The sequence below is a fragment of the Prionailurus viverrinus genome, chromosome F1 (assembly GCF_022837055.1).
Source record: "Prionailurus viverrinus isolate Anna chromosome F1, UM_Priviv_1.0, whole genome shotgun sequence".
Taxonomy (NCBI): Eukaryota; Metazoa; Chordata; class Mammalia; order Carnivora; family Felidae; genus Prionailurus; species Prionailurus viverrinus.
Window position 1 is genome coordinate 42400427 of NC_062577.1, and position 13117 is coordinate 42413543.

The window sequence follows — 13117 nt, forward strand, 5'->3', positions numbered from 1 at the left end:
CTATGAAGCCAGCATTACCCTGATTCCCAAAAAAGACAGAGACCCCACTAAAAGGAGAATTACAGGCCAACATCCCTGTTGAACATGGATGCAAAAATTCTCATCAAGATACTAGCAAATCGAATTCAACAGTACAGTAAAAGAATTATTCACCATCATCAAGTGGGATTCATTCCTGGGCTGCAGGGCTGGTTCAATATTCGCAAATCAATCACTGTGATTCATCACATTAATAGAAGAAAGGATAAGAACCATATGATCCTGTCAATAGATGCAGAAAAAAAAAGCAATGGACAAAATACAGCATCTTTCTTAACACAAATCCTCAAGAAAGTTGGGATAGAAGGAACATACCTCAATGTCATAAAAACCATACAAAATGCCCACAGCTAATATCATCTTCAATAGGGAAAAACTCAGAGCTTTTCCCCTGAGATCAGGAACACAACATGGATGTCCACTCTCACCACTACTGTTTAACATAGTAGTGGAAGTCCTAGCCTCTGCCATCAGACCACAAAATGAAATAAAAGGCACCCAAATTGGCAAAGAAGCCTAATTTTTATTTGTTGCACATGACATGACACTTTACACGGAAAACCTAAAAGACTCCACTAAAAAACTGCTAGAACTGATACATGGAGTCAGCAAAGTCTCAGGAAATAAAATCAATGTACAGAAATTGGTTGCATTTCTATACACTGATACTGAAGCAACAGAGAAATCAAGAAATCAATCCCATTTACAATTGCACCACAAACCATAAAATACCTAGGAATAAACCTAACCGAAGATGTCAAAGATCTGTATGCTGAAAACTACAGAAAGCTTAAGAAAGAAATTGAAGAAGACACAAAGAAATAGAAAAATATTCTATGCTCATAAACTAGAAGAACAAATATTGTTAAAATGTCAATATCACCCAAAATAATCTACACATTCAATGCAATCCCAATCAAAATTGCACTGGTATTCTTCTCAGAGCTAAAGAAAACATCCTAAAATTTGTATGGAACCACAAGAGACCCCAAATAGCCAAAGTAATGTTGCAAAAGAAAACCAAAGCCAGAGGCATCACAATTCTGGACGTTGGTCTCTACTACAAAGCTACAAGACAGTATGGTATTGGCACAAAACAGACACATAGAGCAATGGAATAAAATATAGAATCCAGAATTGGACCCACAAATGTATGGCCAACTAACTTTTGGCAAAGCAGAAAAGAGTATCCAATGGAAAAAAGACGGTCTCTTTAACAAATGGTGCTGGGAGAAGTGGACAGCAACATGCAGAAAAATTAAACGGGACCACCTTCTTACACAAAATAAACTCAAAATGGATGAAATACCTAAATGTGAGACAGAAAACCATCAAAATCCTAGAGGAGAAAAGAGGCAACAATCTCTTTGACCTCAGCCACAGCAACTTCTTACTCGACACATCTCCGAAGGCAAGGTAAATAAAAGCAAAAATGAACTAGCAGGACCTCATCAAAATAAAAAGCTTCTGCATTGCAAAGGAAACAATCAACAAAACTAAAAGGCAATGGACAAAATGGGAGAAGATATTTGCAAATGACATATTGGATAAATGGTTAGTATCCAAAATCTATAAAGAACTTACAAACTCAACACCTGAAAAACAAATAATCCAGTGGAGAAATGGGCAGAAGACATGAATAGATACCTTTCCAAAAAAGACATCCAGATGGCCAACAGACACATGAAAAGATGCTCAACATCACTCATAATCAGGGAAATACAAATCAAAACCACATTGGGATACTACCTCACACACGTCAGAGTGGCTAAAATTAACAACTCAAGAAGCAACAGATGTTGGCAAAGATGTGGAGAAGAGGGAACCCTCTTGCATTGTTAGTGGGAATGCAAACTGGTGTAGCCACTCTGGAAAACAGCATGGAGTTTCCTCAAAAAATTTAAAATAGAATTATCCTAGGACCCCGCAATAGCACTACTCAAAATTTATCCAAATGATACAGGAGTGCTGATTCAAAGGGGCACATGTACCCTAATGTCTACAGCAGCACTTTCAACAACAGCCAAATTATGGGAAGAGCCCAAATGTCCATCGACTGATGAATGGATAAAGAAGATGTGGTTTATATATACAATGGAATACTATTTGGCAACAAGAAGGAATGAAATCCTACCATTTGCAGCAATGTGGATGGAACTGGAGGGTATTATGCTAAGTGAAATAAGTCAGTCAGTGAAATACAGATATATGTTTTCACTCATGTGGAACTTGAGAAACTTAACAAAAGACCATGGGGGAAGGGAAGGGAAAAAAAGTTTCAAATACAGAGGGAGGCAAACCATAAAGAGATTCTTAAATACAAAGAACTGAGGGTTGATGGAGGGGTGCAGGGGAGAGGGGAAAATGGGTCATGGGCACTGAGGGGTGATGGCTATTGAGAGGTGATGGACATTGAGAAGTAAAAATGGGTGATGGGCACTTGTTGGGATGAGCACTGAGTGTTGTATGTAAGTGATGAAACATGGGAATCTACCCCCGAAGCCAAGAGCACACTGTATATACTGTATGTTAGCTAATTTGACAATAAGTTATATTAAAAAAAAAAAAGGCCCTCAAGTCTTCAGGCACATGGACTAATCATTATCCTTGGTTTATGACAGAAACTCATTATAATTTTGTGCACAATATCCTCTTATTTTATCACTGAGTTAGTCAATTACACTTAACACTGTTATAACCTCCTTGAACTACCACCAAAATGAAAACCCAAAAAAACATGATAGTAAGCAAGAGCTAACAATATGTTCCACTTCCTCCACTCTTGTTCCATACTCCTATCGTCCACAATTATGATATCTTTGGAACATTGGGGCTCATTACATAATCAAGAATAGTACTAGACAAAATTTCTTAGCATGTTTATTTTGAACACTTGTCTTCATCTTCCCATTTCCATCCTAGGCATTTTTTACAGTGTGGTCATCGAGTCAGATTTCCTTATAAAATTCATTCATTCAAAGTCAAATTTATCTAACTGTGGTAACACATCAAGCCCATCCTTAAAATCTAAAATGCTCTAGTTGGATGAAAGTTTCTTAGGGCAGATGCAAAATGTATAATCATTACCAGAGGCTTTAGAGCAAAGCAAAGCATCCTTCTTAGTATTACAGTGGACAGCAAGAAGCAGAAAGCTTTTTCTCGAAATATAAGTAATGGGCAGCATTTTGATAACCACAAGAGAGATAATTTTGAGAATGGGCCTTTCATTAACACCTAAATAATTGTACATAAACGTTTCCTTCATCTGCAAATAAGGATTGCTTCACCCATTACACAAGTAAAAAAACCCACAAGCTTTCTCCCTCAAAAATTACTTTGTCTTCCTTTGAATGTTACTGTTTCTTCCTAATTCTGTAAAGGAAGAAAACATTTTAAATGAGGGTCACAGAACTTGAAGTCAAACATTTATCTATGTCTCTGTCATATAAAGAAACAAAATAATTGATGATTTATTTTCCTTCTTTGTCTCCTCTACTGGTACCCTGTTCCAGCACAGAAAGTACATTTCCTGGTTAACATTTTCCATCTACACCAGAAACCCACCCGTTCCCCCAAAGTTGTTTTAGGGATTCTGCCAAATTCTACACAAAACCGCTTATGGCCCATATACATAGGGAAAGGGGGAAGAAAAAGAGATTGTCCAAATGTTGGTACTTGGGGAAAAGTAATAGCTCATGTATCTGCAACCCCAGCTGGGCAAAATAGCAGAAAAAAGGTGGATGGGAACAAGGGATCAAAAAAGGTTGGTTGACTAGCAGAAGCGATGGGTGTAGTAAGCCCATTCTACATTGATTCAACAACTGGGTCAAAAGGTACATCCCCTCAGGTAGGTAAAACAATCTAAAAATTTTAAAATAGCGTAAAATATTGATGTTTGCTGATCTTCCATGGTCCAAGGACTTTTATTTCACTAATGAGTATCTAGTCCTTGGTGGAGATCCAAGCTGAGTGGCAGATAGTTACTTTTTACAGAATCTTTAACAGAGTTTGCCCAGAACTTATACAAGATGAAAGAAGCAAAGATGAATTAAAGTGCAGCCAAGATCAGAGGTTAAGTATGTCGCTAATTTTTACCGAATTATAAATATTTACTTATTACTGAGATTTAGGGAATCTACTGGATGAAGTCTATGAGTTTTGATCCCTTTTGCCAGGTCCAATATGGAAACTAAAGGGGTCAGACAAGCCTGTATTGACAGGGATATTACAGAGGTGAACAGTGAGGTAACTGGAAAGTTTAAGCTCAGATGGTCTTCATCTATTTGGTCATGTATAACAAAGCCAGCAGCAATGATTGAAAGTTGGGCTAAAAATGTCTTTGAAAAATCTCAGTGGCCAAAGAGAGCCTAAAATCATAAGAACTAAGACTTATTGGGTGCCTACAATATCCCACAAACTCTTTGAAGGGCTTCAGTGTGTCTTATTTATGTTTTCCACCAATCCTATGATGCACCTGCTGTGTTTTTACTTTCTGTTCTTTTTAGAGACAGAGTGTGTGTACAAGCTAGGGAGTGGGACAGAGGGAGAGAGAGAAAATCCCAAACAGGCTTCATGCTCAGTGCAGAGCCTGATGTAGGGCTCAATCCCATGACCCTGGGATCATGACCTGAGCTGAAATGTAGAGTTGGAGGCCCAACTGACTGAGGCACTCAGGCGTCCCATGTTTCTACTTTTATAATTGAGGAAATGGGAGTGAAGAGCTATTAGAATGATACATACAGTTATTAAGTGGTGGAGTTTTGGGATGCAGGCTTATTCCAAAGTCTAACCTTTAAAATATTACATTGATCCTATTTATATTTATGTAGCATAAACTTGTAATGATACTGGTTTTCCCATGTATGAAACTTTCTTCAAAACAATATGTAGACCTAGATGGGCATACCAGGAATAAAGAACCCTGAAGAGGTATCACAGTGTTAAGATCAGCCATGAAAATCCAACAGGAGATTAGAGAACAGACTCTATGATTATGAAGGTAGTAGCATTTTTGGTCCATTTGATAAGAACAATTTACAGACCATGGAAACTTAAACAATGGTAGTTATTATTGCTTTGGTATAAAATATTTGTTTCTCCTAAATTTTATAAGCTTTTATCAAAGAGATGCCATGTAATCTGATTTTGTTGCCATTCTCACTGTCCCTGACATATTGAACTCCCTCCCATATACTCTGTACATAATAGAATATAGTCAGGAATTTTTGGAATAAACCCTTATTTATATATATACTATTTTCCAACCCTCCTAGAACTACACTCTTCAAGAGTAATTATAACTCATTTAAAATTTTCAATGTTGAGGAGATAATATGGTATCCAAATATAATCATTTCCATTATACATTAATTTTTCAGGCTTCTTGTATGGTACTTATAAAAATGCTCATAGAAAAATAAAATAATTGGGGTGCCTTGGGTGGCTGCCAGTTAGGTGTTCAACTTCATTCAGCTCAGGACATGATCTCATGGTTTGTGGGTTCAAGCCCCACATTGGGCTCTGTGTTGGCAGCTCAGAGCCTAGAGCCTGCTTTGGATTCTGTGTGTGTGTCTCTCTCTCTCTCTGCCCTTTCCTCTGTGTCTCTCTTTGTCTCTCAAAAAAATAAAATAAAACATTAAAAATTGAAAAAAAAGAAAAATAACGTGACCTTAAAAATACTAATCAGTACAGTCCCTATCTACAATCTAAATTATAATTGTCTCAATTTTTTTATATTGACTACATACCCCTCATTACATGTGTAAACAACCTTTGCTCCATATTCAAATTCATTTCCTCTTGCAAGATGAAAGGAACCAAAAGGAGTATCTCCAGGATGTCCACAGGGCCTTTCTAAAATGATCAAAAGAATATAATATCATTATGTAACACAGGGAAACACATTTGATGTAGAAGTTCAAGGAAAATGGTATTTAATATTATATCCAAAGACAGGGGCGCCTGGGTGGCGCAGTCGGTTAAGCGGCTGACTTCAGCCAGGTCATGATCTCACGGTCTGTGAGTTCGAGCCCCGCGTCGGGCTCTGGGCTGATGGCTCAGAGCCTGGAGCCTGTTTCTGATTCTGTGTCTCCCTCTCTCTCTGCCCTTCCCCCGTTCATGCTCTGTCTCTCTCTGTCCCAAAAATAAATAAACGTTGAAAAAAAAAATTAAAATATTATATCCAAAGACATAATTGAAGATGTAGAAAAGTGAAAAATAACAAAGTTATTATTTTATTATTAAACTTGTCTATATGGTGGGTTTTTTTATTTTGGAAGATTACAACTCCTTATTAAGAATAATGATGGTATAGGGGCGCCTGGGGGGCTCAGTCGGTTAAGCATCCAACTTCGGCTCAGGTCATAATCTCAGTTCGTGGGTTCACCTCCGCGTCAGGCTCTGTGCTGACAGCTCAGAACCTGGAGCCTGCTTCATATTCTGTGTCTCCCTTTCTCTCTCCCCCCCCACCTGTGCTCTCTCTCTCTCTCTCAAAAATAAATAAACATTAAAAACAAAAGAATAATGATGGTATATTATTTTGTATTTAATGACAATTATGATATAACTCAGCTAATATTGCTACGATATCAAACATTTGGTATTTTCACAACTAAAGTTTTCACAAATGTATGATTTACTTACTCTGACATATCCTCAATGGATTAAGAGCCACCCATTCTCCATTCTTGCATTCCATTGTAATAACTCCAAGAGTTCTATATCCAGGTCGGCATTTATATGTAGCCTGAGTTCCCTCTGGATATTTTTGTTCAGGCCAGACACCTACCAAAATTTCATTTTGTTTTCCTGGAGGCGGTCCTTCACAATCTAAAAACAATAAAAACAAAGTAATTGCTTAAAGTGTTTTTTTAAACTTCCAAAACATTTAGGTTATTTTTGCTTTTAAAAATACCTATGCTGGCAGGAGTCAAAATGGCAGACAAGTAAGAAGATCATTATTTCCTTCGCCCCTCAAAGACAGCGGTATTAAGGTCAGAACACTTTCTGCAGAGGAAATCAATCTACAGAGTGGCAGAAGGATCCCCACAGGTGGAACGAGACAGTTTGGTGGTACAGAGGCAGGCGTTTGAGAATCGGGAGAGAAAAAATCGGCAGTGTAGGCAAGGAGGGGAGGGGACCACTTTTGTGGAGAGACGAAGTGAAGAAAGGTTGTAGAAGTGTGGAATTGTATTTGCACAAGAGGAAAACCTCTCTGGACCATGGATAGGGGAACCAAAAATACAGATAGAGCCAATTTCTACTTTGCAAACAGCCTCATAAGTGAAGATCAGAGTTTTTAGGGTTGTTTGACTTTCTCTGGACTGGAGCCGGCTATGTGCAGGTACCTGGTGGAGAGAGGGGCCAGTCCTGGGGTGCGGTAGCGTTCTCAAGGGTGCACTGGCAGACAGCAGTCCCTTCCTCCCAAGTACTGTGGGAAGAGGGCATATTGCCCAAGGACAAAGACATTGCAAGTGCCAACCTGAGGCCCTTTGTTGGCAGGGCAGAGTGGCATTATTCCGGAACCAGGTTCCCGCAGAGTGGGATACGAGGTGCTGGAGGAGACTGTGGAGCAGGACAGGTCGAATGCCCACGCTACTCTGTAAGGCGCTGCCTGAACTGCATGGTTTGAGACACCCCCTGCGGGGAGGAGAGACTGGGGTGTTGCCATTTTTCTTACCAACACCAACACGGTGGGGCTTCAGGAAACAGGACAGTGGCTCCACTGGGAGCCTACTTACATGAACCCCAGCCTCTCCGTGCCTGTAACTGCTTATCTACTGGAGCAGGACTGACACTGAGTGAACTGCGGGGGCCAGATTCCAGACCAGCACAGCCACCAGTCCCAGGCACCAACGGACAACTGTCCTGCAGTTTTGTATATACAGACGGAAGAATGATAAGAATGAATCAGTGATATACAAGATAAACTTATGGAAAATAATGAAGCTGAAGAGAAGAGGTAAAAAAAAATATCAGACCACGAATGCAGACCTAGGGAACTCAGTGACTCCATAAATCATAGTAACGTTCATGTCATAGGAGTCCCAGGGAAGAGAAGGAAAAGGGGGCAGAAGGTTCATTGGAGGAAATTATAACTGAAAACTTCCCTAAACTTGGGAAGGAAACAGACATCCAAATCCAGGAGGCACAGAAAATTCCCATCAGAATAAACAGGTCATGATCTCAGGGTTGGGAGATCAAGCCCCATGTCAGGCTCCTCACTGGATGTGAAGCCTACTTAAGATTCTCTCTCTCTTCCCTTTGTCCCTCCCCTGACTCCCATACACACATGCTTTCTCTGTTTCTAAAAAACAAACGAAAAAACACTCAAACGAAGAGAGATAGAGGGAACATACCTCATTATCATAAATGCCACATATGAAAGACCCACAGCTAATATAATTCTCAATGAGGAAAAACTGAGAACTTTTCTTCTATGGTCAGGAAAAAGATAAGGATGACCGCTCTCACCATTGTTACTTAACATAGTACTGGATGTCTAGTCTCAGGATCAGTCAAAAAAAAAAAAAAAAAAAAAAAAAAAAGAAAGTAAAAAAGAAAGAAAGAAAGAAAGAAAGAAAGAAAGAAAGAAAGAAAGGCAAGGCATCCAAATCAAGAAGGAAGAAATCAAACTTTCATTATTCATAGACAACATGATAATCTACATAGAAAACCCAAAAATCTCCACTAAAAATTTCTGGAACTGATACACAATTCAGTAAAGTTGCAGGAAACAAACTCCATGCAGAGAAGCCTGTTGCATTTTTACATACCAATAGTGAGGCAGCAGAAAGAAAAATGAAAGAATTCATTTCCATTTGAAATTTCCAAATGAAAGAATTTCATTTCCAAATGAAAGAATTCACTCCATTTATATTTGCACCAAAAACCATAAGATATTTAGGAAAAAACCTAATCAAAGAGGTAAAAAGATCTGTACTCTGCAAACTACAGAATACTGATGAAAGAAACTGAAAGCAACACAAAGAAATGGAAAAATATTCCATGCTCATGGACTGGTAGAACAAATATCATTAAAATATCTGTATCACTCAAATCACTCTACACATGTACTGCAATCCCTATCAAAATACCACCAGCAGTTTTCACAGAGCTGGAACAAACAATCCTAAAATTTGTATGGAACCACAAAAGATTCCAAATAGCCAAAGTAATCTTGAAAGAGAAAAGCAAAGCTGGAGGCATCAGAATTCCAGACTTCAAGCTACATTACACAGCTGTAGTCACCAAGACAGCATAGTGCTGGTATAAAAACAGACACACAGATCAGTGGAACAGAATAGAAAACTCAGAAACGGACCCACAACTATATAGTCAACTAATCTTTGACAAAGCAGGAAAGAATATCCAATGGAAAAAAGTCTCTTCAATAAATAGTGTTGGGAAAACTGGACAACAACATGCAGAAGAATGAAACTGGACCACTTTCTTACAAGGTACACAAAATATATTCAAAATGGATGAAAAACCAAAATATGAGATGGGAAACCATCAAAATCCTAGAGAACACAGACAGCAACCTCTCTGATTTGGGCCATAGGAACCTCTTACTAGATATGTCATCAAAGGCAAGGGAAACAAAAGCAAAAATGAACTATTGGGACTTCATCAAGATAAAAAGCTTCTGCACAATGAAGAAAACAATCAACAAACTAAAAGGCAACCTTCAGAGTGGGAGAAGATATTTGCAAATGACATATCTGATAAAGGGTTAGTATCCAAAATCTATACAGAACTTATCAAACTCAACACCCAAACAAATAATCCAGTTATGAAATGGACAGAAGACATGAATAGTTTTCCAAAGACATACACATGGCCAACAGATACATGAAAAGATGCTCAACATCATTCATCATTAAGGAGATACAAATCAAAACCACGATGAGATACTATCTCACACCTGTCAATGGCTGAAATTAACAGCACAGAAAACAACAAGGCATTGGCAAGGATGCAGAGAAAGGGGAATCCTCTTGCAGTGTTGGTGTGGGAATGCAAAGTGGAGCAGCCACTCTGGAAAACAATATGGAGGGTCCTCAAAAAGTTAACAATAGAACTACAATCCAGCCTTTGCACTGCTAAGTATTTAACAGAAGGATACAAAAATACTGATTCTGAAAGGATACATGCAGCTTGATATTTAGAGCAGCATATCAACGATTAGTCAAATTATAGAAAGAACCCAAATGTCCACTGATGGATGAATGGATAAAGAGATGCAGTACACACACACACACACACACACACACACACACACACTGGAATATTACTCAGCCATCAAAAAGTATGAAATCTTGCCATTTGCAATGCACCGACAGAACTAGAGTGTATTTATGCTGAGCAAAATAAGTCAGTCAGAAAAAGACAAATACCACATGATTTCACTCATATGTGGAATTTAAAAAATGAAAGAGATGAACATAGGAGGAAAAAAAGAGAGGCAAACCATAAAACAGACTTTTAAGTATAGAGAACAAACTGAGGGTTGCTAGAGGGGAGGTAGGTGGGGAAATGGATTACAAGGAATGAATACTGAGGAGGGCATTTGTTGTGATGAGCACTGGGTGTTATGTGTAAATGATGAACCACTAAATGCTACTCCTGAAACTAATATTGCAGTAGGTACTAACTAACTGTAATTTAAATAAAAACTTTAAAAGATAGAATGATTACATTAGGTCTCCAATGATTACTTTTAAAAACGGCAAATTCAAAGATACTTATCACCAGACATATTTATTAGTATTACTTTCACTGCATAACTCCTTTCTTCACTTCGTTTTATGACAATGGCTTAACATTCTATTCTAGAATTTCTTTTTAAAAGGTAAGGGGCAAATAATCAACAGAGGTGAAGACCATCATGGAACCTATCTCTGATGAACATGTTTCACATTTCATACAAGCTCCATATAAAACTATACTTTTCTGTAGTAAATAATACTCGTGTGAGATTTCATATGCAGTAATTTTTCTTTGATGTTTTAGCAAATTTTTAGCACATTTATGTTAGGGAACTTTTAATAAATGATTCTACATTACATTTTGATTTTTAGAATTTAAGTAAGCATTCTGTTTCTCCACTAGATGGTGTTAACATCCTGTCATAAAACAACACAAACCACCTCTCTGGATTCCCCCCTCTTCCAAAGAGCCAGATTTTTTGTGTTGTTCGTTTTTAAATTTAATGTTCATGATGAAGATTTTATGCTTAATTGCAGGCTAATATGTGTGTTTTTCATTTTAGAAATTCAAATCCACTTCATGGCATTCTGGCTATTGGAAAAATAAGTTGATTTTCAAACATAGATGCCAATATTGTGAGTACAGAAATATTTTTTAGTAATATATTAATATTTTGATAAACACCATTCCTATCCTATTAAGCTAATGCAATGTAAAGGTAATAAAGTTTTATCAATTAATTTATTTCATTTAAATTATTTTTTAAACAAATCGGCCAAGAGTAATCCATCTTCAAAACATTTAAAGTAATCAATTCACACACACACACACACACACACACACACACACACACACACACACCACTAGCCCATTAGCTAGCCTGAGGCAAATGCATTTTCCTCAGGTTGTTTCAAAATAATACATCTATACCACTTGCTCTTGAATTTTCAAATTTGGTTAGTTGCTTTTAACAACCAGATGGAAAAGACAAATATACACACCTTTCACATAATCTTCCTACCAGCTTCTCACAATTTTTACTATGTATATATGTTTACTATAGTAGAAGTATTGTCATATTGATTACCCTTTTTACTTCAAATAACTCTTAAAATTATGGTGCTTTTTCCATGAACTTTAAATGGCATCTCTTGACTGTAAGAAAACAGTGTCACGACCCCCTACTCCATTTCCCCATTTTCTAGTGCCATCTCCAAACTCTTAGTTGTGATTATGACCATTTGCCACCTTCACTGTGACACAGTCTGCTAGCTAGTCTGCAAGCCTCCATTCTCCACGGGGTTACATAGGATTTTTTCCCAGAATTGGTCATGTCACTCTTGTGATTAAAATTCTTTGCTGAATTTTCCTTTCATTTGTAAGACATTCTAAACCTAATCACGAAAACCTCAATCAAATGTGTACCAGACTGCTTTGGTAGAGTAAGGTTGGTCTCTTTGTACAATTACTCTATTTTTCTAAAATTATTTTGAGAAAAAAAGAATAGGAGATACTACTTTTTAAATAGCTTAATCCTAAACTCAGTAGGCATTAGAACATATTCTAAAGCCAAACTAAAAATCAACATCGAAAAAGTAAATCAAATGGACAAAATGGAAATAGCAAAAATAGATATTTTATGTTAAATTTCTTTCCTATCTTCTCATTGGTATATATGAATATTAGTTACATATACATATACATGATATGATCCAATTAGTTTTTCAAAATAAGATATATTCAGACTATTTTACAAATAACATGAGGATAATTAAAGACATGTGGCAAATAATATATACACCTCTATAAATAAAGTTATCGGTTGCAATGAAGTTTTTAAAAAATAAACTCTAGAAAAAGCAGAGAGAGATTATATTATACTATTGAGGCATTTGAAAAAATAAACTTATGCTTAAAATTTTTCTTAAATTTGACTATGCAATTTCCTCTTGAAATTTTAACAGTGTAAAGACCATGAAGATAATTACAGGATTATGAAAAGCAAATGGGAGAACAGGTCATAGCTATGAGAAATTGGGCAGAATACAAGTATGCCATAATTAGGATTGAAGCAAGTTACTATCAGGATACAGCCTGAATATATCACTGAAATCAAATTTCTTGAAATGTGTAGTATTTGGATCGCTACTACCTAATGCCAATTATTGTACAAGTCAAAATGGTAGCTTCTTACAATAAATTGTTAGTATATATTGACTGGTTGCTATAAAAAAGGAACTTAGTTGGAGGGAGACATTAAAATAAGGGCCTTTAAAAACTGTAGCAGGAATGATTTTGCATCTTAATAATTATCATGTGAATCCTGAGGATAAGGATTAAAAAAGAAAAGAAGAAAAACAACACACAC

At 37.0% G+C, this 13117-nt stretch overlaps 1 protein-coding gene across 3 annotated transcripts in view; it reads right to left on the reverse strand.

Annotated features, from left to right (window-relative positions):
* The window catches only part of LOC125155619 (complement factor H-like), a 109023-nt gene that overhangs the window by 79789 nt on the left and 16117 nt on the right, over positions 1 to 13117 (reverse strand). For 2 of the 3 annotated variants that reach the window (XM_047841073.1, XM_047841074.1), the window contains 2 exons: positions 6682 to 6867; positions 5787 to 5892 (listed from right to left, as the gene is read on the reverse strand). In XM_047841073.1, coding sequence (XP_047697029.1) covers positions 5787 to 5892; positions 6682 to 6867 — 292 coding nt within the window. Of the gene's footprint in view, positions 1 to 5786; positions 5893 to 6681; positions 6868 to 13117 lie in introns of those variants that run through there. The other variant, XM_047841075.1, reaches the window with a different exon arrangement.